This window comes from Abrus precatorius, unplaced genomic scaffold, assembly GCF_003935025.1.
Source record: "Abrus precatorius isolate BTA unplaced genomic scaffold, Abrus_2018 Scaffold9, whole genome shotgun sequence".
NCBI lineage: Eukaryota > Viridiplantae > Streptophyta > Magnoliopsida > Fabales > Fabaceae > Abrus > Abrus precatorius.
The window spans coordinates 7,295,876-7,322,642 of NW_020874439.1; the positions used below are offsets into that span (position 1 = coordinate 7,295,876).

At 34.2% G+C, this 26,767-nt stretch overlaps 1 protein-coding gene and 1 pseudogene across 1 annotated transcript; both read right to left on the bottom strand.

Moving 5' to 3' along the window:
- Nucleotides 1-11,759: 11,759 nt before the first annotated feature.
- Nucleotides 11,760-12,257, bottom strand: LOC113850708. Its single transcript, XM_027481268.1, has one exon. The coding sequence runs from the start codon at nt 12,255-12,257 to the stop codon at nt 11,760-11,762; it is 498 nt and encodes a 165-aa protein (XP_027337069.1).
- A 496-nt stretch (nt 12,258-12,753) lies between these two features.
- LOC113850709 lies at nt 12,754-26,460 on the bottom strand (annotated as a pseudogene).
- Nucleotides 26,461-26,767: the final 307 nt, after the last annotated feature.

A 26,767-nucleotide genomic window follows, 5' to 3' on the forward strand; every position in this document is an offset into this window, starting at 1 on the left:
TAATGCCTCTTAACATTGATCATGATTATGTGTGATTATTTGGTTAGGATCGTGGTTTGAGAAGTGGTGAAAAGAAGTCGTTGGTGAGAAAAAAAAATCGATATACACTTCAAGGTAAGGGGGGGGACATATCTATTTTCACGGGTATAGTAGAAAAATGTTGAAAAATGGGTGTTTTATTCTTTGCTATGTATATATGAATTATTTGAAGGAATTTATAATTATTTCCATACTTAGTGTACAATTGTTTGATATTCCTTTTTGAAATTGATTTTATGTGTGATGATGTTTCTATGATAATTGTTTGTTGAATTCAGTATAAATAATTGATTACCTAAAATACTTGAGGAATGAACTATCATTCATGTGGAGTGAGCATATAGAAGGTCTGTTGAAAGTTGAAAAGAATTGGAGAATTGCAAAATAAAGATATTAAAAAAAAAATCTTCTTTAATTTCAAGTGGTTTGATCAAAATTTATTTAATAGTTTTTATATATTTAAAATATACCTATATACATATTTAAATAATTTAAAGGATTTTAATTCATTTTAAAGAATTGTTTTAAATGGGTATTTTGAAATGTGGTGATAATTGGAAAAAGGTATTTGAGAGCCATTGAAATGAAAGAAAAGTTGTGAAATGTGGTGGTAGTGAGGCTCTGTTTAAAATTCGAAGTGTATTGGAATTTTCTGGCTGTTTTGCAGAGAGAAGAAAATTTAGAAATATCTGAATTATAGAGGAAACTCTGCCGGATTGTCGGTAAAATTTTGAAATATATGTTGTTGATTAAAAAGAAATGTTTAATACCTAATTAAAAGACTGAAATTAGGTTCATGCATCATAAGCATGTAATGATGATGGTGTTGGATGGGAAGTATACGAAATCTAGGGGAGACTCCAGGTTAGTCTTGGGGATAGTTGGGTGTGATTGAGCCGGGCAAAGGCCAGGGCTCGCAACCCTGTGCTGTCGGTTCTCACTGCAAAACTGGACTATCCTGACAGAACCCGATGGATTATCAGAATCAGTTGAGCTATATCTTTGAAACTATCTAATGAGATGGTTATGACCAAGAATGATTGGTGACAGTGAACTCCTGATCCTTCCAGAAGGAAAGAAAGGGAAAAAAAGAAAAAGAAAATGGTTTGGGCCCACATGCATGTGTCAGTATAGCAATTAACTAGGTGATGCACAGAATCATACATGGCATGTACATTGTGTGTTGAGTTGTTGCTAATTGCTATAATGATTGCAAATATCTTGACGTGTTTTCTACTGTACTTTGGTTGAAATGGGTTTGTCTCACCCTTTTAGCATATATGTGTGTTGTATGTGAATATGTTTAGTAGGTGAGGACACAAATGGCCTGACCACCATACCAGTTCAGCGTCACAGTCAGATATGATCTTGAAAGAAGATGGGCGCACGATTGGGAACGACAACAGTCCACCCATACTGGCACTATTACCTTTTTGTTAGATAGAAATGGAATAGGCCCACGGGCATACCCCATCCCCATCAGGGTACCCATGAGACTCACTTTTCCATTTACTCCTAGAGTACTGTTAACTTTTGGAGGAAATGGTATTTTTGATAATCATGGGTCTAGGGGAAAAGCTTGTGAGGTCATTTTTGTTGTTGTTGTCTCTGATATCGTGACCCCACTTTATTTTGTATGTAAATCAGCTATGTGTATATGTTTATATGACTGGATGACTGTATATTTTGACAGATGATTGCTATACACGTATTTGGATAACTGATGCAGATGGTGTATTTAGTTTCTATTAATGTGAACAAATGTAAACTCATACATGTGACTTTCTTACTGCTTGGATTATTTTAATATTATATTTATATTGATGGCATAATAAGTAGTAAGGGTGTCACAGGGTGCACGACTGGGAGCAACAACGATTCACCCACACTGGATCTATTACCTTTTTGTTAGATAGAAATGGGCCAGGCCCACGAGCTTACCCTATCCCCATCCGAGTACCCATGAGACTTACTTTTCCATTTCCTCCAGATGTGCAGTTTGTGCGACCTCCTACCCCACCTCTTGTCCCTGTATTATCACCCCCGGTATTACCCCCAGGTTTCCTTAGACCTTTACGTCCTTCTATACCATATTTACCACCTGTTGAACGGACTAGTTTAGTTGACACACTTTTAGCAAGACCTATCTCTATCTCATCCACTTCCTCTTCGTCTTCCTCTAGTTCTTCAGACTCTCCTGATTCTTCTCACTATTCAAACACCTATACTGCTATCGGAAGGAAGAGGACTGCTTCTCAAGCAGGACTCCTTCCTAATTTTACCTCCTTTGAGTAGGAATCTAGTGGAAAAGGAGAGTAGGATAGAGTCGAGTAAGGAATAATCTATACATATACGTAGGTGTAAGTACTTTTGACTGAAAAGAAAAATGGGTATATAGGAAGCCTAACCTTACCGTTGTTGAATTTTGGGAGGAAATGGGCACTTTGGTGATCATGGATCCAGGGGAAAGCTCGTGAGGTCTTCGTTTTGGGTTGTCATCTCTGATATCGTGACCCCACTTTATTTCGTATGTAATTCAGTTATGTATATATTTAGATAACTGGATGATTGTATAAATTAACAGGTGACGTGTATGTATGAAATGAACACTTCTAGTAATGGTAATGTATTTAATTTCACTATATCTGAATAAATATATATATACCCATGCATGTGATGTTCTTACTGCTTAGTTATTTTATGATTGTATTTATATTTATTGCTTAGTAAGTAGTAAGGGTGTCACAATACGTTCCTGATCTTCAAGTAGGATCGTTCGAAGGTTCAACTCCCATCAAAAGTATGCCAGAGATCCCGTACAAGAGAGACGAGATGAGAGGTGTATCAAAGAGCAAAAGACAAGATGTAAATGGTCCCCCCAATAGGATACTTGAGGTCTCTCTTTTATAGGGTTTGAAAACCCTAAAAGCTCTTCATAATTAGGCTTCCCACAGATGAGCACGGCTGTGCAAGGCCTTAAGCATGACCATGCATGGACTCAAAGCACCCCCGTGCTTGTTGAAAGGGTGCAAGCGTGTTAACTATTGTGAAGCTCTGATCTTTCATCAGTTTAGGCCTAAAATGCACCCAAAGTCCACTTGTGGCCTTTTTATACTAAGTTGCTCCATTAACATATAAATAACTATAAAACTCAAATAAAATAAAGGCCAAACATGAATATATGGGCTATAAAAGAGGGTCTAATTACAGACTTATCAATAAACCTTCATTGCCATAACCTACTCAGTTTAATCATATAAGAAGATTACAACATACTCATGCTATTGCTAAGTTATTCACACTACAATTCTCGTGGTTTGATGGTCTGTAGGATCAACTTATAGATTTGCCAATTGACATGGAGCCTGAACTAGCTATGCTATTGTATACATATAGGTCAATTTTTGGTGTTCCCTCTGGGTTACCTCCAAACAGATCTCGAAATCATTCTATACCATTAGTAGAAAGAGCTGGGCCAGTGAAAGTATGGCCTTATAGATATCCACATAGCAGGAAGGATCAGATAGAAGTGATGGTAAACGAAGGGATTATTGTTCCTAGCGCTAACCCTTTTTCCTTTCCAATCATTCTTGTCAAAAAGAAAGATGGTACATGGAGATTCTGCATAGATTATAGAGCATTAAATGCCATTATAATCAATGACAGGTTCCCTATTCTAACTGTTGATGAGTTAATTGATGAGCTGCATGAAGTCAACTATTTTTCTAAGCTAGATTTAAGATCTGGCTATCACCAAATCCTAGTGAATGAAGAGGATAGACACAAGACGACCTTCAAAAAACACCAAGGGTACTATGAATGGCTTGTTATGCCATTTGGGCTCATAAATGCCTCTGCTACATTTCAGTGTTTGATGAATGAAAGTTTTCAAAATTACTTATGGAAGTTTGTCTTAGTGTTCTTTGATGATATTCTCATCTACACATGGCTAGCTCACTTACAACATTTAGAAATAGTAATAAAAGTCCTTCAACAGCATAAGCTATGCTAAGCTCTCCAAATGCTCATTTGGATTGCAATAGGTAGACTACTTAGGTCATACAGTATCAGCGAGTGAAGTAGTAATGGGTCAAGAAAAAGTTCAAGCTATTCTAAATTGGCCTTGTCCTACAAATCTAAAGCAACTAAGGGGTTTCTTAGGACTCACTAGATACTATAGGAAATTTATTAAAGGTTATGCATCCATAACAACACCTCTATCTAACTTGTTGAAGAAACAAAGTTTTAATTGGACTGAGCAAACCACTTCTGCCTTTGAGAATCTTAAATATGCAATTACTAAAGCTCTAGTCTTAGTACCACCTAGCTTTTTAAAGGTGTTCACATTGGAGACTGATGCCTCAAGCATAGGAATCAGTGTTGTGCTGAGCCAAGATCATCACCCACTAGCCTTCTTCTCTAAGAAACTCACTTCTAGAATACAAAGGTAGTTAGCAAACAGGAAGGAATTCTATGCTATTACAGAGATTGTTGCTAAGTTTAGACATTATTTACTTGGGCATAGATTTGTGATCAAGACTAACCAAAAAAGCTTAAAATCACTCACTGATCAAGCTATCTAGACCCTTGAGCAACATAAATAGTTGCACAAACTATTAGGGCGTGATTTCTATATTAAATACAAACTTGGCAAGGAGAATTTAGCTGTAGACTCCCTCTCTAGATCATTTTTGATGGCTTGGTCAGAACCAAAATTGTAGATTACTCAAGTATTGAAGGAAGCAATACAAGCCGATCTTGAGTTATAGTCTATTAAGGACTTATACTTGCAGAACAAGGCATTGGATCCTAATTACTCAATCCTATATCAACTGTTGTATTGAAAAGATAGGTTAGTGATTCCTGCTAGTCATGACCTGGTAAAGTAGATTTTGTATGAATTTCATACTTCCCTGCTAGGTGGACATGCTGGTGTTGCTAGGACCTTGGCTAGAATTAGTGCTCAACTCTTTTGGCAAGGTATGTAGAAAGGTGTTAAGGATTTATGCAAAAATGTCTAGTTTGTCAAAAAGCCAAAAGTGAAACTACACTACGAGCTGGTTTATTATAGCCCTTCCTATTTCTATGCAGATTTGAGAAGATTTAGCAATGCATTTTATAACAGGACTTCCACCTTCTAATGATTTCATAGTGATTCTTGTGATGATTGATAGATTATTCAAGTATGCTCATTTCTTTTCTGTGAAGGCTTACTACACTAGCAAGTAAATGGCTGAGATATTTGTAAAAAATGTGGTTAAGTTTCATGGCTTTCCTAAGACAATTTTCTGACAGAGACAAGGTCTTCACTAGTCATTTTTGGCAGCATTTGTTACAATGAACCTCACTACTGCGTACCATCCACAAGCTGATGATTAATCCAAGGCCCTCAACAAGTGTCTAGAAATGTACCTCAAATGTTTCTCTCATGACTCTCCTAAGGGTTGGGCTAAATTTTTACCTTGGGCAAAGTTTTGGTACAACATTGCCTTCCACAATAGCAGTGACATGACACCTTTTACGATAGTTTATGGTAGAGACCCTCCTTGCTTGATAAGGTACACAACTAATCACAATGATTCTGTATCAATCAGAGAGCAACTCTTTACTAGAGATATCACAATTAACAAGCTGAAACATAATTTAATCAAGGCTTAAGCATACATGAAGAAGTATGCAGATCAGAAATGTAGACAATTGGAATTTAAGATCGGTGATTCAGTTTTGGGGAAATTACAACCTTGTAGACAACACTCAGTGGTTTTGAGAAGAAAAAAAAACTCAGCCTAAGGTACTTTGGACCATTTCCAATGATTAAAAGAATTGTCTTAGTTACTTATAAACTACTACTTCCTACAACCAAAATTCATCCAGTATTTCATGTTTTACAACTCACACCACGCAAAGGAGTGCATTCTTAGCCTTATGTTCCACTTCTATTTACTGATAATGAAGTTCAACCATTAATTCAACTAGCTAAGATTTTACAGGAGAGGGTTATTAGTCAAGACTAACAGCAAGTGCAGCAAAAGTTAATTCAATGGCAAGGATTCAAAGATGATCAAGCCATATGGCAAGATGTAACAACATCAGCAAGCTTTTCCTGATCTTAACCTTGAGGACAAGGTTAATTTTAAAGGGAGAGGTATTGTAACAATAAGAGAAGGGGCAATGAGATAATAGCCAAGGATGAGGGTGAAGAGCATGTGAGCAAGGGAACAAAGTGAGTGAGGAGAGGTTCTCGGCTCAAAATAACTAACACAAGGCTGAAGGATTTTCATTGGTTGAAGGAGTAATAGTTAATGAGTTGTTAGAGAGAGAGAGGGGTGTGGAAGGAATTAGTTGTGATCCATTCTCTCTCCAGATCGTTCTCATCATTTTTTCAGCTGTAATTATGTTATTTACCTTTTTGCTTGTCTCCATTGAATGCTGCTTCCGTAATCGTGTTTGTGCTATAATGGAGGACACTTTTATATTCCATTATTTGGCTCAATTATTTCATAAAATTCCTTCTCTATTCTACCTTCTCTTTTGATTTCCTCCATTACAAAGTTCCTTTTAAAACCTAATTTCTCTATAAGGGTATTGTCTTATCTCTTTATTTCTTATTGACTGGGTTGGAGCCACTTGTGAATACCACAAATGCTCTCCTAAAGCTCTTGGAAGTGGTTGAATCGATTCTCCACAGTTTTAGGCTTTGGTTGAGAGGTAGTCAGACAAGAAGCTTAAATGCCTTTGTATTGACAATGGTGGTCAGTATTATGAACCTTTTGATTTTTATTGCAAACAATAGGGTATGAAATATGAAAAGACTCCTCCTAAAACTCCTTAGTTGAATGATTTAGTAGAGAGAATGAACAAGACTTCGATTGAAAAAGTTAGGTGTATGTCTTTTGAAGTAAGATTACCTAAGCATTTTTAAGGTGAGGCACTCTACATAGTGTTGCATGTTATTATTCTTAGTCTTATAGTTACTTTGAATACTGAGGTGCCAAACAAAATTTGGTTTGTTAAAAATGTTATGTATGATCATTTGCGAGTCTTTGGTTGCAAGAGTTTTATGCATGTTCTAAAAGATGAAAGATTCAAGTTGAATGTAAAGACTAGGCAATGCATCTTCAATGGCTATGGTCAGGATGAATATGGTTATATGTTGTATGATCATGTTGAAATTTTTTTTGTTAAAAGTCGTGATGTAGAGTTCATGGTTAGTAGGATAAAAATCAATCAAGTAGAAAAATCGCAATTATCATCAAACAAAAGTATAGCATAAACCGTAGAAAGGATCCACCATAATTCTAAAGTTATGGATTTAACTATTAATAATAAAGTAAACAAAAAAAATAATTGTAAAGAAACCTATAGTCATTCGAATAAAATGCATAAATTAAAGGAATCCTAAAGGAAAAGAGATGAAAAGAGTTCTTGTCTCCAAGATATGCTCTTGATCACTTGCTCCAACTTTGGAACAATATCCTATGTCTTCACTAATGATCTTCACTCCCAAATGGTTCTCAAAGTTGTCACAATTAGGCTAGGCAAAAGTATCTAAGTCCAAATGTCTTTGAGAGAAAAGGTGTTGTCAAGAGAAAAAGATGCTTCTTCAAATGTGTGTGACCTCTTTATATAGGCATAAAATCTACAAAATATGATGGTTTTTCTCCAAAGAGATATGGTTTGTCTCTTCAAAGAGATGACATATCAAGTGAGGAAGATATGATTTTTGGTAACTAAATTTAAATTGAAGATTCAAATTCGAATTCTAAATTTTAAATTCACTCTTTCAAGTCCTTGAAAATCTCCAAGTTGATTGCACCAAAAGTGGAGTACAACCGTGCTTATCCTTTAGGCTGGTTGATAAGCAAGGTCATGCTTCTTGATGTGCATGACCATTCTTTTTACCAAATACTTTAAAATACGGACTTATTAACTTCTAAGATACCTCCAATTATGCCCTTATTATTGTTCTTCTTACTCTATTCAAGTTGGTGTTACTCATGTTAGTTCACATACTATTACGGCTTCTATACCCATTTTTAAGTTCTTTTTACCTTCCACATGCTGATTTTTATTCCCGCTTATACCGAAGTTAGATCATGCATAAGTTTGTTCAAGACATCATTTATATCACTGAATTTTAGATTTGGTCATCAAAGACTGCCAAATGTGAAAGATCCCCCATTGTTTCTCTTTCCTAATGGTGGTGACCCTAGCCATCTCTGATTGTTTTTTGCTGCATGTGTTTGTCCTGAGATTTTGCATTGCAACATCATTGTTAATCAGTTCATAACACAGTTCAATATGTTAAATACCTAAATTTACATTAATCTGATACCTAAACATAAATGTCTTAAATTCTGCCAAACCCGTATCATTTACTCTTGGTCAAAGTTCTCTTCCACAAATTAAATTTTCCCAACAAGCCATGAGATGACAGATTTTCTACTCTCAACAAAAATTACAAGTTGCCAAAAACCCCCCATTAACATTAATTGTCATATTATATCGAATGGAGTTTTAAAATTTTAATATCTCAAGTGAAAAATTAATTTACTCATTGTCAGTTTCAAAGTTATAAGAGGTTGAGCATGTTAATCACCTAAACAAGGCACAGTTGGCTTCACAAAAACTAACCTTAATCCACAGAATTTAACTTCACACCACGCTAAATGTTTAGCCATCTTGATATCCCTCAATGCATGGCAATACAGAGCTATACTCTATACTCAAGCTGAAATTCATAAAGCCACAAGGAAGGTTTGAACATGGGAAAAATGGGAACTACTTAATTGGAGACTCAATTGTACAATTAACTCTACATGCACGTGGCTCTGAGATTAAAGGGAATTGGATTGCATCTTAGAACACCTGCTGAGACTTCAGAGAATAAGAGGAGAGAAACAAATGACCTGAACATTCTAGGGAGGAGAAAAAAAGCTTCTACTTTTTGTCACCACGGCGTAGGTGAAAAGAAAAAGAAAATATCAAGCCACAAATGTTATAATTCAAAATCCAAATAGATACTACTTAAAATAAGACTAACAGAAAGAAAATGATATGTCAAACAACATACTGCCCCTTCTCACTTGTGTTTCTGATGCTCTGTCACAATCAAACGGGAGCGTCAATCCCTGCCACTGCATGTTTTATCATTCAAACATAAAGCTTTATTTGGATGCATGTGAGAGCAAATTAATTACAATATGTTACTGTGTCTTACTGAATGAAATATGAATACCCAACTGCAGAGATCAAATCATATATCTAAGCAAGAGTTAAGAAATAATACAGCTAATACACTTCATGCATATGATTGAACTTTATCTGCTATAAATTAGAAACATCCACCTATGTGCAAGCAAGACAATTCACATCAGAAAATTTCCCTTGCAAAATCAAAATATGTTTGTATTTCCAATTCTTTAATCTTTTCAATTTCACACAGATAATACTACAATAAATTAATAATACCCAAAGACATTCTCTAGTAATGAACTTTAAAATCATCTTTATATTTAGTTATAGAAATTACCCCAGCTGCAAGAGGGCGCCAATCTTAATTAAAGGAATCACCCAAATATTTTCTGAAAATAAATAGATGCAAAAATGGTTGCACATCAACACCATGCAAGGCTGTTACAAAGCTGAGAGAACACTGACTAACAAATGTAGTAAGTAATAAAATTTAGAATTTATCTGAGTCTCAAGTATCGTTCTCAGGGATTAGTTCTATCAATTACCACTTTACAAATCAATAACTAGTTGAGCCAAACAAATTTTGGAGTGTTTTGAGCATTTGCAAACAAAAACAATAAAGTGTAAAAATAAGAAAATCACAACAAAACAGAGCTACGAATTTTAGCAATAAAATTATATGTGAATGAAGTTAGGACTAATTTCACCTCTTTATCAATTACAAAACTGAAGTAGATCTGAACTTTAAGTTCCTTAATTGATTGATGATCAATTTCACTAAATTAATTAAAGGACAATTCCTTGCCTCATTGATCCTAATATCTAACTAAACTATTCTAATTCCTTAGGTGTAATTAAGTCAAATATTGCATTAGGCATTAGAAATTAAGAGATCACAAGATCACGAATTCTTATCCCTAAAATATCCATAACCTTGACATTCAATTCAAATATGAGAAATTAACTCAACTTCCATTGATGAAGATCTCTCTAGGTTCAATTCAATTGAATAGCTAATTCAAGAATTGCATTATGGAAAGAATTAAACGTTCAATACAATCAAGATCTTAAAATCCAGATCCACAATCAATTTACAATATCAAAATCGAATCCATCAATCCATAACAAAAAGAAATTAGAACATATTCCTAAAAGAAAAAGAGAGAGAAAGAGTAGAAGAAGGGGAGCTGCAGAATTTCTTCATAAATCCAATCCCCAGCCTGATTCCTTAAGATCCAGAGCTTGAAAGTCGCCCCCAATCTCCCTCTCTAAGTCTCCTAAGATGTGGAAATGAAAAAGTGAGAAAAAGATCCCAAGTTTCTGAGCTAATATCATATTTATAAAATTTTCCACCTTTCTGGCGTGGTTACTTTTATAACATAAAGTAACTACGTAGAAGGCTTTTTGGTAGTCTTCATAACTGGAATAACCACTTTTGTTTATAATAGTAGCAACGCAGAGATGAATTGCCTCAAATAGCATGATCACTTTTATTCACAATAGGAGTCACGCGCAACTTGTTTTTCTGGAATCCTCTCTGAAACAATCACTTTTATTGACAAAAGTAACAACGTGCAACTTATTTTGTTGAGATACTCTCTAAAACGATCACTTTTGTTGATAAAAGTAGCAACACGCAGCTTATTTTGCTCTTTACTCATGCGCGTGATCACTTTTTTAAAAAATAGTGATCACGCGCAGCTTGTTGCTTCTTTTTAGACTTGCGCCTGTTCACTTTACTGAAAAATAGTGATCATGTGCAAGTTGTTCTTCTCACTCCAGCGCTGGAACAATCACTATTATTAGAAATAGTGATAACGCAGAATCTCTCTTCATGGGCGTGATTACTATTATTGAAAAAAGTGTTAACGCACAAGTTAACTTCTGAACTTAAGCTCTGGAATGATCACTTTCCTTAGAAATAGTGATAACGCCCAATACTTAGCTTCATTATTCTTTGCTCTTTGTCTCCAAAATTGCTACTTTCTTCTACTTTTTCTTCTTCAATCCTTATCCTCAAAACTTTTAGCTTAGAATCTCCTGTAAAACTAACAAAATTACATCAGAATTCTATTAAATTCACATAATTTGAATTACTAAAGACAACAAATTACTTTATTGAACATTTATATATTTTTGTGCGGTTTTCACTTTCCAAATTACATTTTCTATTAAAAACAACCTAGAAAACTACATAAAAACCTAGTAAAATCTGCATTTATCAAAGGCCGAGGATGAAAATGATTTAAGAAATTCTAACCACATGAATACCGAAATTTGGTTGATTAAAACTGTAGTTAGAATACTTCCCTACAATTCTATTGCATAATGCCTTGTCTAGAAAGTAGAAACCATGAGGTATAGCACAATGGGAAAAGATCTTTTAACAAGATTTTACGAACCATATTAATGTTTTCTTCTTTTGTATTTGTGTTGCATAGGATAGTCTCCCCTCTGTCCAAGAAAATGGTATGGAAATCATAGACTATGACTTTGACATGGCAAGTCAAAGTTGGTTGAAACCTCTACTCAAGTTGAATTTTGCACATTACAATTTTCTTTATGAATTTTGCAAAGGCATTTTCCCTTGACTCTTTCTTTGGCTTAGGAGAAGGCTCCATTTCCATGCCAATTGATTCATCATACATTAGATAGACAGCTGTCTTCTTTACCACCAATCCTTGCCCAAAAGTCACAAAAATCTCCACTTTGTCACCAGACTCTAAATGTGATATCAAGCCATGCCAATCTTCATCATTAAAGGAAGTTACTGTGTCTCGCTTGAATATCTGGATGGTGCACTTTGTGTAATTAACCATTAAGACACTAACAAGATATTCAGATGCTGTGTTTTCAGGGGTTGATGAATAAATGACACACAATGTCATTCCCTTTAAGTTGCAATCCTTCGGCACGCTGAAATGCACTGAATGTCCCTCACCAGTTTGGGTCAACCAATAAGGATGATTGTCACCTGGAAGAAAAACATCACAAGACTCGTTGGTTGCCAATCCCTGTACCATGAGCAAAAAGGCTTAGTCATTTATTTAATTATGCTATTCAAATGAACTTCTTCAGTCATTATTTTGTCATTCCAAATTACAAAATGACCAGTTTAGAGAAAACAACAATTCACTGCATAAAGAAAACATGGTTATGGTAATTAACTGAAACAAATTTGGATAATAGTTTGGTAGCACATCCATCAACTGCAGAATTTTAAGGTGCATTTCTTTTCATACTCATACATCTCTTTCAACTTATATTTCAATATTTTTTTATTTTTTTTTTGCTGATCAAAGGCAATATAACATATAACTAACTTGAAGCAAGCGTAGCAAGAACAAAGAGGAAACCAATTTCCCAGTTCTTAATATGAGCATGACTACTTGGTTTGTTTATTATTAAAATTGTAATTTTAAATGAAGTCGTGTAATTATAAAAGGAAAGTTTCGAAAAGAAGGAAACTATTGACGTTACTTTTAGCTATTTCATTACGATTATTGCATGTTCTCTTAATTAATAGCAAAATTGAATATTAAAGGTAAGTAGATAAATATCAAAAGAAGGAACCTCTGATATGCTCTTGCTGAGAGTATTGAAGACTTCTTGATAACTACCAATTCCAATTAAATAAGACCTCAAGGAATGCTCTGGAATTTGTGATGCTTGTGATGTTACTTCTAATTCAGTAAAATTTTCACCATATTCATCATCCAGAATCCTTCTTAATTGTTTAGACAATTGAAACTCCGTGTCACATAGCACCAAAACACTTCGAAGATTTGAAAGGCTACTTAGAATTGGTGCTAGATCACCAAAATTATTATTCTGCACATCCATGGAAACTAGAGATGATGATAAGCCATGAAATGAACGAATATGAGTTAGGGGATTCATTGTTGGAGACATCCAAGACCAAATGATAGAAGGAAAGACATTGCGTGATAATCCTTCAAATCCACATAGGGATATATATCCAATGCTTTTTGATCTTACAATGGAAAATGGCACACGTTTAACAGCAGTATTTTCTGCAATTAAAGTTGTCAAGGATTCCATTTGCTCAATATCTTCGTCTATTCTGTCAATCTTTGCACAACCAGAAAGGATGAGAGTTCTCACAGATTTCAACTTATATGTCGCGCTGGGGAGATTTCTTAGCCTTGTACAGTTCTTCAAATTTATTAGTAGAAGATTGGGGAGATCTCCAATGGATTGGTGTACCCTGCACAAACTTGGACAATCTTTGAGAATGAGCTTTTCAAGATTCGGTAGTTTTGAAAAGTCAGGGGTTTCTGTCAAGTGCTTGGAATGGCTAAGATTGAGATATTTTAGCCACTTCAGAAACTACAAGAAAATAGTTTTTGAATGAAAAGAAATTAGTGAATAAAATGGAAAATGAAATAGTTGTAAGTGGTAACAATTAGTATATTAATTAACCTGAGTTTCCAAAGAAAATGGCATGTGAGATATACCTGTGGTTCTTTCCAGACTATTTTCAGATAACTGTGCCTTAAATCAATGGCAATTACACTTCTCATATTTAAGTTGTTAGGTATGTGTTTTAAAGGAAATCCTTGCCAATAGATCCATCTCAATTGCTCAGAAAGATGCCCATAATCTCCGGTGAGTTGTACATGATGAAGTTGCAACAATCTCAATCTCTTCATTTCCTCAAAAGCATTAGCTTCAAAGCAATCTTCGCTGGTTAGCTGCAACTTCAAGGACAATCCTTCAACAATTTCTGTCCCCTGTGATGAAAATAGAAGAGAAAATTATATTGGGAAATCTCTTGTTTGCTCACTAGAAAGTGCTTAATAAAGTTCAACCTAACTATTCATGAAAAGGAAAATACTTGGTCAAGACTGTATGTAAGGAATGTTCTTACTGTGTTCTTAGTCAAGACATCAAATACATCCTCATGAAACCACAATCGACTGCGTTTCCCAGGTTCCCTTGTTGAACTTCCACGGATAATCTCCCTTCCCATGTTTCGTATCAAATCATGCACTCCCAGTTTGTTGTTCTTTTCAACTTTTATAAGGCTACGCTCTATTAGAATTGTTATTCCAATATCAGCATGAAATCCACAGCCATTTAGTATCTCTGTAACATAGGATCTGTCTTTACCAATAAAGAAACAACATATGTCAAGAAATATGTCCTTTTCCATCTGATCGCTTAATCCATCAAAGCTTATTTTTAATTTCTCTTGAACTCGATCATTGGGTATTATTTCTAGTTTTGACAAAACACTTTTCCACTCTTTTTCTATCCTCTGGTATAAATAAGCACCAAGGACTTCAAGAGCAAGTGGTAGTCCTCCACAATAAGCAACAACATTTCTTGAGAGTTCGGCAAAGTCTTCTCTTGGAGTTGCTTCCTTAAAAGCATGCCAACTAAAAAGCTCGAGGGACTCGTTTTTGTCCATTTCCTCCATTTCATAAACACAGTCAACTTGAAATACCTTCAGCAACCGTACATCTCTAGTGGTAATGATTATTATACTCCCTTCACCAATCCATTTACGGCTTCCACATAGGGCTGTTAATTGCTCAAACTCAGTCACATCATCAAGTACAAGAAGTAACCTTTTTCCGTGAAGTCTTTGCTCAATCATAGTTGTACCTATGGCAGTGCTATGTATCTTCATCTTTGTTTTCAGGACATCATAAAGAAGTTGTTCTTGTAAATGAATATGACCTCCACCATCTTTTACAGAGACTTCCCTAATATTTTCAATGAAACTTCTATCCACAAAATTCCTATGAATTTCATTGTACAGAGCTTTAGCCGTGGTTGTTTTACCGGATCCTCCCATTCCCCAGATACCTACCATACAAACTTTGCTTGCTTGATTTTCAATAAACCCAATCACTTGTTTAGCACGGGCTGCTAGTCCAACTGGAAATTCCGTTATAGACATTAATGCATTGTCTAGTTTTTTCAAAACCTCCTTAACAATTTCCTTCACTAGGTCGCCTTCGCTCCTTCAATATAAATTATCAAACAGAATGAATGAATGAGCTTATATATATTATAATGTTAAAGATCAATAATAATACACTGATGATGGCAAAGTAATATACATATTGGACATATTTAAACAAAAGAAGTCAAAGAAAGAAGCAAGAAAGAATAATCTAGAAAGTATTCATTTACCTGTAATTTCTTAAATCCCAACCAGACAAATTTGCAACTTGGGTGAGTGCACTCCTCCATCCAGACAACACAAATTGAATAAAGCCTTCCCCTGATAGCCATTTTTGTGCAACTGCTTTCAAAGATTCTCCTAAATCACCGTTCTGGTGACGAATATCCGATGGATCAACGTCGTAAAATATAGGCAAAACCACCTGGCCATTCATTCTATGACATTCCATGATTTGTTCGAGCTCAACAAGACACCATGCAGTGTACATAAGTTTTGGAGAGAACAACAATAGATATTTGAGATCCTTTTATTGCTTGCAATAGTTCTGGCTGCATCGCTGCTCCCCTTGGAAGCTCGTGATCGTCCATGAAAGTGTTGACTCCAGCATTTGAGAGGGCACTATAGAGATGAGAAACGATAGTTTTACGTGTATCTTCCCCTCTGAAGTTGAGGAACACATTGTATATCCGTTGAGGATTTGAAGATGGAGAAGAAGACATTGGTGGATGAGAGAATTGAATTAGAGGACACAGCAAAAATGCTAAAAACAGAGTTGAGGTATCAAACTGGTTATACTGTTCTGCTTTTTCTGCTTAAATATTTGGTAAATGGTGCCATCAATTGTGTTTTTTTTATCTTGGTCAATCCCCAACTTTGCAAGCAATGGTACCATCCACCAATCTGAAAACTGGTCCACAATCAACAGCACAACTAATATAGCTGGTAATCTCGTTATTTTAGTATCATTTGCTTGACTGTTCTGTTGTTTTGTCGGTTAAAAATTGACCCTGTATATGACACTGTATATCACTCTATCCCAAGGACACTGATTAATGAATTGAAAGTGGAAAGATTTTGTCATAAAATGATATTAATTTACTTTCCTCGTGATTTTTAATATTTTCTAACATAATTTTTAATAAAAAGTTTCTACTTTCAATTCTTTAACAAGTGTTGTTAAAACAATGATTAAGACCCTTGAAATTTTCACCGGCTAGTGTTTAGTTATCCAAAAGAGATGTCATATTCATATCATAAATTCACCTAAAGTCACCGACTTTTACCACCCAAAAGGGAGAGAATCCAAATCTGCCATAAAATTATACAACAATTTATACGATATTCTTTTTTTTCTCTTGATCGTTTCATGGTATTACTTATTTTACCTCACAGTTTTAACTTTTTTCTTATATATTGTTTTTGTATAAATATAATTTGTCTATGTGAAATTGTATTGTGGTCCAACTCATCTTCTTTTTCTTACTGAGAGAAAGAAAAGTCGCTGTGCAAAGACTGACGAAAATGCTTGTGGCAGCAATTTTGGAACAAAATTTGGTAATGGAAACTTCCATCATCCTTCATAACATGTTGGCAATTATAGCGTAGAATTTTTAACTTTTCAATTACGCTGTTTCATAGAATACGCCGTTTGCCTGTTGTGCAGGTAACAAGTAAAAGATGTCATCTAATTAAATAAAATTATATCAATTATCTTAGATACAATAAATAATTAATTTTTTAATTAAAAGATGTCATCTAATTTTTTAATTTTTTTTATTAATAATCTTTGCCCGTGTAATAATTTTAAATACAACAAATAAAGAATTTGCATTAGTTATTAACCTAAAGGTCAAAGAGAAACTAATTAACAAAGGATACATTAAAAAGTTACCGAATAATTACAACAAAATGATTAGATTTCCTTATCAGTATATTTTCTTCTCCCTGATAAATAAAAATGGAAGGAGCAAGAAAAGCTAAGAGCATTTGAATCAATCTTTTGAGTCCTTTCTGTGTTTATCTAGCAGCGCTTCAAAAAATGTAATAAGCTCATCTGTGGTCTCAGTATTAATTTAAAAATAATCGAAAATGCAAAATACAAATATAGAGATCAAAATGACTTGCATTGTATCTGCCCTCTTAAAAACAGAAGCAACTTAGTTCAGCGTGTTCAGTTCACACACTCCAACGGTGTTAATTTGAAACTAGTTTTTGCTGGGTGGATATCTTCTTTTATATTTATACTAGCTAAGTTTAAATAAGGTTTTAATTCTCTGAAGAAAATTTGTGATTATTCTATTTGGTCCATCCTTTCTAACTTCTTTGAATCTAGTTTTCTCAAAATCATTTTGCATTGTCATCTGGTTATTATGATAGTAATATGTTAACTTAATCCGTTACATATATATCCTTGCATAAGTTTCAACCTAGCTCACATAATTTGACTAAGACAAGACACAGACAAGATGTGTTATTAAAGACAATATACCGTTGATATTTCCAAATAAAATTTTATGAAAACTAACGAGTCACTGACAGAGGATCCATATGAGAATAATTTTTTTTTTACTTATTTGTAAAATGAAATTAAGGGCCAAATGAATAAATCCCAGATTTTGATGACTAAAGCATTATTTTAACCTATATATTATTCTGCTGAATGGGTAATAGATACTATTCGGTATGATATGATATATATGCTAATATGATCATTTTTCAAAAGATTAAGATATGAATATAATAATATATTAAGTAAAATATAATTATATTTATATTTTTTTTATTATATATAGTTGATATTTAAATCATTTTTTGGACATGACAGGTATTTAATGCAACTGCATATCCAGAACTCAAATTTAGTATCACTAGTTAAGGTATAACATGTGTGAGTTAATTTACATGCTTAGTGGTATTTTTATATTGTTTTATCATCATTATCGTATTATTAATTGTCTTTAATCTTTTGCAAATTTATTGAAGAAGTATTATTGCAGCCAAATTCAAATAAAAATGTAGTAATTCTTTATGATAAATTCCATCTCTATCCCCCAAAAAAAAAAGAAAAGAAAAGAAACATATATAAGCACTAAGAATAAATACTTTTAAGATCTCATATAGAGGAAACAGTATAATAAACCAGTACGATACAGATACGTAACTAATTTTGAAGTTGCTATTATGAACTAGCTAAATTTTAGGTCTATAAAAATTTGGTTCATGTTAATTGTGGTGTTCAGAAATCAGCTGATGAACTAACTTACGGTCCTATCTGTTTAACAAAATTGGGTGTTGGAACCGATCAATTGAGTGCTCCAACAAAAACCAATGGTAGAGAACCAATTTGAATTGATTTTTCTTTTGTATTTTTCTAACTTTTATAAACCAAAAATATTATATTTAACCAAATAAAGTCTCAATGAACAAAAGCATCTCGATCACTAAAAAAGTTATGAACAATCAAAAAGGTAAAGCTTAATAATTACTAACATGAAAGCTAGGTCAAAATGCCAAAACTAAAGCTATTCAAGTTAGCCTGCACCAGTTAAGCATTGAACAAATTTAGGCGCAGTGCCTAAAGTACTAGCTATTTTTCATTTAAAGTCAGAGTTTCACCTTGATAAAATATCTGCATTTAACGTTATCTCAAGTCACCGAGGTCAAATTTCTATTACAGATATATTGAAACAAGGGGAGATACCAAAATTTTAGCAGGATTTTATGATGTACGTAATACAACAATCTTGATAAAAAAAAAACTTCAAATCGAGTCACCATTAATTATAACACATTTATGCCAAAGATTGCATGTCATATTGTCATTTGTTACCTAATTGGCCGCCAAATGGTAGCGACAGTGTGCTGTAAGAGTTGCCACTTCTTGAATTTGGGTTTGGCCATATCTATAATCATTTCTATGCATAAAAGAACAGGAACTAACTGAATGAATCAGTAATACTTACTTAGAAGGCTAGTGTTTGTGTTGAGTTTTTTGTGTACAACAGGTACAAAATTATTGAAGTTTCACGTTTTATATGTTTTTTGGGCCTTATCTTTCATCTTGCTTCTGCTAACATATATTCAGGAAATGTTCAGATGCTCTCGGAAAATATAAATCTAGATAAGACAAGAAGTTGATGGAATATATTCTTGTACGGAAAGCCTGCAGCACTTTATTCTAAGCACGCACTATAAGATCCAATGAAAGCACCTTTCTAATGAAGTCTCCCCAACTTTACATTTTTCTTGTAATTTTATTTTGTCCTCTCTACTGATTAACACTACAAGAAGGGAATGCTTTGATAACCAATTTCGAATTCAGTACTGAATAACTTCATAAATAAATTGCTATAAAATATTAAACTATATGAAAAATATTTAATAACAATCAAACAACTTCCTAGTGTCACACAAGAAGAGTGTAGAAAAACACAAGCATGCCTTACCAGGAAAATTGCTGTATGCTATGTAGTTTAATAATGCAAGAGAGGCACACACCCTTATCCATTTCTAACCCAAGCACATTTGCCAAGAGAGCTCAAATTTTGACTGAAAAATGCAATATTATGGGATAACCATACAAAACGTGGATAAAAACATTTGAATATTACAGGAGCTGAACCTTGACTTGAGTGTTTTGGTCTTCGTTTGCAATAGCTATCCCCATTCAAAGCATGATCAGTATGCACATTCTCAACCTCTATTCTGGTTCAAGCATAAACATTCTCCTAATCTTTTTGTAAGTCTTGTATAGATATTTTTCTTTGGCTCTGGGGATGGCTCCATTTTCACATTAGGTGACAGATCCCTTTTCACATTAGATGATGGCTCCGTTGTCATATTAGGAGAAGGTTCCAGGTTCACTTTGGGTAATGTCTCTGTTTCCATGTTAATTGATGTCTCCGTTTTCTCAGCAATTGAATGACCATATGTTAGATAGACAGCTGTCTTCTTAACAGTTATTCCATGTCCAAAAGCAGCAAAAATCTCTACATTGTCACCTGGTCCAAGATTTGATACTATGTGCTGCCAATCTTCATCATTAAAGGACATTGTTGCGTTTCCCTTGTATACATGGATCGTGCATTTTGTGTAATTAATGATCAAAACACCAGTAAGACATTCAGCTGCCATGTTTTCAAGGGATGACGAATAAACAACACACAAAATCATTCCCGTCATGTGACAATCACAATCCTCAGGCACTTGAAAAGGTACTGAATGTTCTTTGCCTCTATAGGCTAACCAATGAGGATAATTGTTACCCGGAAGGAAAAAATCATTAGAACCATTGATTGTCAATCCCTGTATCATGAAAAAAAGCTTAGTAATTTATGTAATTTTGCAATTTAAATGGACACTTTGTGCCATTATTTTGTCATTCCAAATTCCAAAAGGTGAGTGGTCAAGATAGTAAGTGTAGTGCATAAAGAAATACATAGATAATGAAACTAATTGAAACCAGAAAGCTGGCAATAACACCTAAGAGATTTTGATAGGACTTGAGCTCCTATTAAAGAAGTGTATAGCAGAAAATATAGACGTGTAACAGAGGATTAATTCCCTAATTAGCTGTAACAACCTATCTTAGTTAGTTACTAGTTGTTAAAAGAAATTGGCAGGAAAAGGGAGAAAAAATAGACGAGGTTAAAATATTGGAGAGTTAGTTAGATAGTTTGGAGGAAATCATTTAGGAGAGGACTGGGTCTCTCAAACACCCAGGGAGTGACATTTTCTGATTCTTGTGTTTGCTGGCGCTGAGTTCTGAATCTGTATCGCCTTGGCATTGATTTGGGGCATGAGTTCTTGATCAATAATACAGCTTTGTTGATGTTTCTATCCCTTTATATGATATATAAAGTAGACATGAAAGCTTGAAGAAACCATGGTTGGAAGATTTGCATGCTAATATAAAAAATGAAAACCATTTCTGTCTTCTTTCCAATTTATTCTTTCTACTTATCAAGCTAGATCTGATGCTCATCAGTTAGAAGGTGTTGATACCAGCTCAAGTCATGAGTAATATCACTAAATGTCAGGTCACTTTATGTAAAAATAGAGCTCCCAGCCAGGAATATTCAAAAAATTGCAATGATGATAGGTTTGGTGAGCTAAATCCCTAGGATTATGATGAACCTGGGAACTTGTGAGAAATAATAGTAAAAGTGCCCAGTGAGCCAAGTGGGGCCAACCTCTGTTTGGTAGGTGTTGTTAGTTAAGAGCAGGACTTGTTAGTAGCAAAATTGTTGTTAGTCAATTAGTTTGCTTGATATAAATAGCAGCAGAGAATGTAAAGGAAAGAAGACATTCTCAAATATATGGAATATAGATAGGAGACATATTTCTATTGAATACTCTTGGTCCTTAACTTGTATCACATTAATACCAGTTAGAGGGCATTTTCCATGTGGAAAAGACTGGGTGTTTCACTATTTCTAATCCAATTATATCAATTTCTCGTTGACATTAATATATTTTTGTGTTTGTTTTAACAAGGTTTTGTGATAGTTCAGTTTTCTTTTCATATTTGTTAGCTATATAAGTACATTATGGTTTCAATTAAGCTCCTCGAGCATCATAAAAATCAAACATTGCATAGTAACAACCCTGCCAATTATATGTTCATCTACAACTCCTATCACAGTTCTATGATCTTATCGCTCTACACAGATGATATTTTATTAAATATTTATACAGATGTATGATGTATCCCTAAATAATTTTATTCTCTCCATCATATCAACAAGTTTCACTCCTAGTATCTACTTTCTTTACTAGATCCAAATCCTTTCAGAAAGGGGATATTCACTAAGACAATCCTACTCTTGTTAGCTGGCAGGTGCTCTTCAATATCTCACCACCACACATATTTATTTCTCTTATGTTGTCAACAGCACCTGCTAGTTTTGAGCCATATTAAAGCATTCGATCCTCATTTTCAGGCTTTAGAATTTATTCTCTGTTTTGTAGCCAGCATTGTTGGATATGGTCTTCATCTTTGTACTCAAGCCTCTTGATCCTACTCAGTACTCACCTCTCTAACACAGGCTTTAACAATTTTTTTGCATGTCACAATTATTCTTAGTCTCAAGATCTGCTCTTACCTACTCAATCAGTGAAGCCACAAAAATGAGTATTAAAAAATGAGTATTGTTTTTTCTTTAATCTGGTGTTGCTCATAACTTATTTTAATAGTGTTACCTATTTATCATGCTCGTATTAAGAAATTGGAACTAATATATTTTCACTTGGTTCAGACAATCATCATGCTCCTTATATACTTATCATTGTTGAATTTGAACTTTAAGCCTAACTCAACCCTAAAAGCAAGCTCATAAGGTGAGGATTGTTTTATTCTTTATAAGCTCTTATTTAGCCATATCTATAGTTGATGTGGGACTTCAACACAACCCTTCACACTCAAGATTGGGCATCTTGAGCGATAAGTTGTGGAACCAAGTAGGTAGCACTAGGAAAGTCACAGGACCAAGTAAGTTGCATTGGGAAATCTAGTGGACCAAGTTAATTGCATTGGGAAATTCATGGGGCCAGATATTTTTTTTAGTCAAGGGTGACCCAATATCGGATCTATGATAGGTTCTGACTCCGTGTTGAATTTAAGCTATAAGCCTAACTAAGCACCAAAAGTTAGCTCACAAGATGAGAATTACTTTAGCCTTTACAAACTCTTACTTAGTCATATCTATAGACAATCTGGGATTTCAACAATCATAATACCAATAGACATTTTCACCAGAAAAAGATTATGTCATGTTCTTTCAATTACTTGTAAAGAAAATATTAAAGGCAAACAAAACATAGGGAATGCAGAAAGAACCTCTGTTATACTCTTGCTAAGCGAATTGATGACTTGGCGGTAACTTCCCAATCCAATCAAAATAGATTTCGTGGAAGTCTCTGAAATTTGTGATGCATATGATGCCACTTCCAATTTAGAAAGATTTACATCACGTAAGTCATCCAGAATTGTTCTTAATTCTTTAGTTAGTTGAAACTCTGAGTCGCATTGCACCAAAACACTTTGAAGTTTTGGAAGTTCACTAAGCATTGGCAAGAGATCACCCAAATTGTTATCCTGTATATCCATGGACATTAGAGACGTTGACATGCTCCCAAAAATTTGATTAGAAGATACAAGATTTGTTGTTGGTGACATCCAAGACCATATAAGAGAAGGAAACACATCACGTGCCAATCCTTCATATCCACATAGGGATATATATCCAATATTTTTGGATTGTATTATTGAAAAGGGCACTTGTTTTACACCTGTATTATTTGCAATTAGAGTTGTCAAGGATTCCATCTGCACTATGTCTTCTTCTAACTTATCAATCTTTGAACAACCAGAAAGGATGAGAGTTTTTACAGATTTCAATTTATAGATCACCCTTGGGAGATTGCTAAGGCTTGTACAGTCCTTCAAATTTATAAGAAGAAGATTACTTAGATGTCCAATGGATTGGTGTACCTCAAACAAGCTTTGACAATCTTTAAGAATAAGTTTTTCAAGATTAGGTAGTTTTGAAAAATCAGGGGTGTTTGTTAAGTGCCAAGAATGACTAAGATTGAGGATTTTTAGCCATTCCAACAACTGCAAGAAAAAATTTAAGCGAAAAATTAGAGAAGCAAATGGGGAAAACAATGACTTTAGTCATAAAAAAATATTGTAAAAAATACCTGGGGGTTCTTCCACACTTGTCTAAGATTACTACGTTTCATGTCAATAGCAACTACATTTCCCTGGTGAAAGTTATCAGGTATGCATTTCAAAGGAAATCGTTGCCAATAGACCAATCTCAAGTGTTTGGGAAGATACTCATAATCTCCAGCTAACTTCACATTATCAAGTTGCAAAAGTCTCAATCTCATCATTTTCTCAAAAGCTTTGGTACTGAAACAAACTTCAGTAGTTGTTTGCAACTTGAAGGCCAAACCCTCGGTAGCTTTTGTTCCCTATAATTAAAAAGAATAAAAATTTTAAAAAATAAAACCTTTGTGGGTTTCTCACAGTTTCTCACTAGACTGCAAATAAGCAACACATAAAGATGCAACCCAGTCATACTTTTTGTGAACATTAGTACATTAATAGACAAATACCCTCCTACTCATTAATACTTTTAGCTGAAACTTAGAAGGAACAAAATAAGTAGTTTTGTGATCATGGAAGAATACCAGAAGCATCAAAATAAAAGTAGTTCTTACAGTATGTTCTGTCAATACACCAAGTACATCTTCGTGAACCCACAATCGAGTACGCTTCTCAGGTTCCATTAGTGAACTTTGACGAATCACTTCTCTTCCCATGTCCCGTATCAAATCATGCATTGCAAGCTTGTTATTCTTTTCAATTTTTATCAGGCTTCTTTCAACCAGGACTGTTATTCCAATTTCAGCATGAAGTCCACAGCCATTCAGTATATCTGTAACATATGCTCTGTCCTTACCAATAAAGAAACAGCATATGTCAAGAAATATATCCTTTTCACTATCATCCGCTAAACCATCAAAGCTTATTCTCAATTTTTCTTGTACTTGATCATTGGGAATTTTCTTTAGTTTTGACAGTACACTTTGCCATTCTCTTTTTGTCCTGTCACATAAGTAAGATCCAAGGACTTCAAGAGCAAGTGGTAATCCTCCACAGTAAAGAACTATGTGTTGTGAGAGTCCACGGAAGCCTTCTATTGGACTTGCTTCTTTAAAAGCATGCCAACTAAATAGCTCAAGGGACTCATTTTTGTCCATTTCTTTCATTTTGCAGACACGGTCAACTTTAAGCAACTTAAGAAGGCGAACATCTCTGGTTGTAACAATTAATACACTTCCTGAGCCCATCCATTTACAATTTCCACACAGGGCTTTTAATTGATCAAACTTATTCACATCATCGAGCACAATGAGTACCCTTTTCCCATGAAGTCTTTTCTCAATTGTAGTTGTCCCAGATGCAGTATTAAGTATTTTAACTTTTGTTTTTAGGATATCTGAAAGAATTTGCTTCTGTAAAAAAATATACCCATTACTATCCTTTTCACAAACTTCTCTAATATTTTCAATGAAACATCTATCTGCAAATTTGCGATGAATTTGATTGTAGATGGCTTTGGCAGTAGTTGTCTTACCTGACCCACCCATTCCCCAGATTCCTACTTTACAAACTTTCCTTGACCAATTTTCAATAAACCCAATCACCTCTTGCACACGGGACTCTAATCCAACTGGAAAATCCGTAATAGACAAGGATGAATTGTCCAGTTTTGTCAAAACTTCCTGAACAACTTTCTTCACCATGTCAGCTTCATTCCTACAACAATAATTTACAAAACAGATTGAATAAGTATAAATTATAAAAGATTTATCATAAGCGTAAATTAAGATATGCATCATTCATGTTGGAATTATGTGGTTATAGGCCTTCAGATGGGGAAGGAGAAATAAAAGTGAAACTACAAATTTGATATTTACTAAGATGTATTACAATAAGATGTACTTGTGATGATTCTAACCAAATAAAGAAAGGAATCAATAAATAGTAAAGTTTTATTAGAAATCACATTGGAATGCAGTGAAAACTATAGAAGTGTATTTTTACATATTCCAAAAAAAATTTTATATTTAATTCATTAATCAGTACCCTCAGGACACTTGTTAGCATTTTCCAAAAAGAAATGAGACAACAAGCAAATAAAATACAGTAGAAGATAGTTTAAAATATTCTCAGATACGATCAAGATATTACTCGATAATTTTAATATATTCCAACAATGCTATTAAGATAAAAGAAAAAGTATTGAATTGATTTACCTGTAATTCCTGAGATCCCAGCCGGTCAAATTTGCAGCATCGGTGAGTGAACTCCCCCAACTCGGCAACACAATTTCTGATTCATACAACGCTTCTCCAAACTCACCACTCTGATGACGTACATCAGAAGGATCAACATCGTAAAATATGGGCAAAACCACTTGGCCATAAGTTTTGTGGCATTCCATGATTTTGGCCAATTCATTGAGACACCAACTAGAAAAGGCATAGTATTTGGAGAAAACAACAATAGCTATCTGAGACCCTTCTATTGCTAGCAATAGTTCTGGTCCTAAATCAAATCCCCTTCCAAGCCTGTCATCATCAAAGAAAGTGTTGACTCCAACATTTGAGAGAGCAGAATAGAGATGAGAAATTATATTCTTTCGAGTGTCCTCTCCTCGAAAGCTTAGGAACACGTCGTATATCCAATGATGATCGGAGGATGACGAAGAAGACATTGAATGAAACACACTGAGTTGAACGAGTTAGACTGTTAGACACAAGACAAGACAAGGGAATGATGATTGAGACTCGGTTATTGTAAGCGTAGACTTTGTATTTGCTGCCTATTGATTGATCCTACGCGGTTGTTCATATATTCTTTATGTGGAATCTTTTTTGCGTATACTTTTAAATTAATCTTCTGCATATTTTTTAAAATAAGAGTTACTTTCTTTTGGGTAAAATTTTAATTTATTTAAATTAATCACATCGATATTTTATAATTTCAAGTATTTTTAAGAAATTATATTTTAATTTATAAAT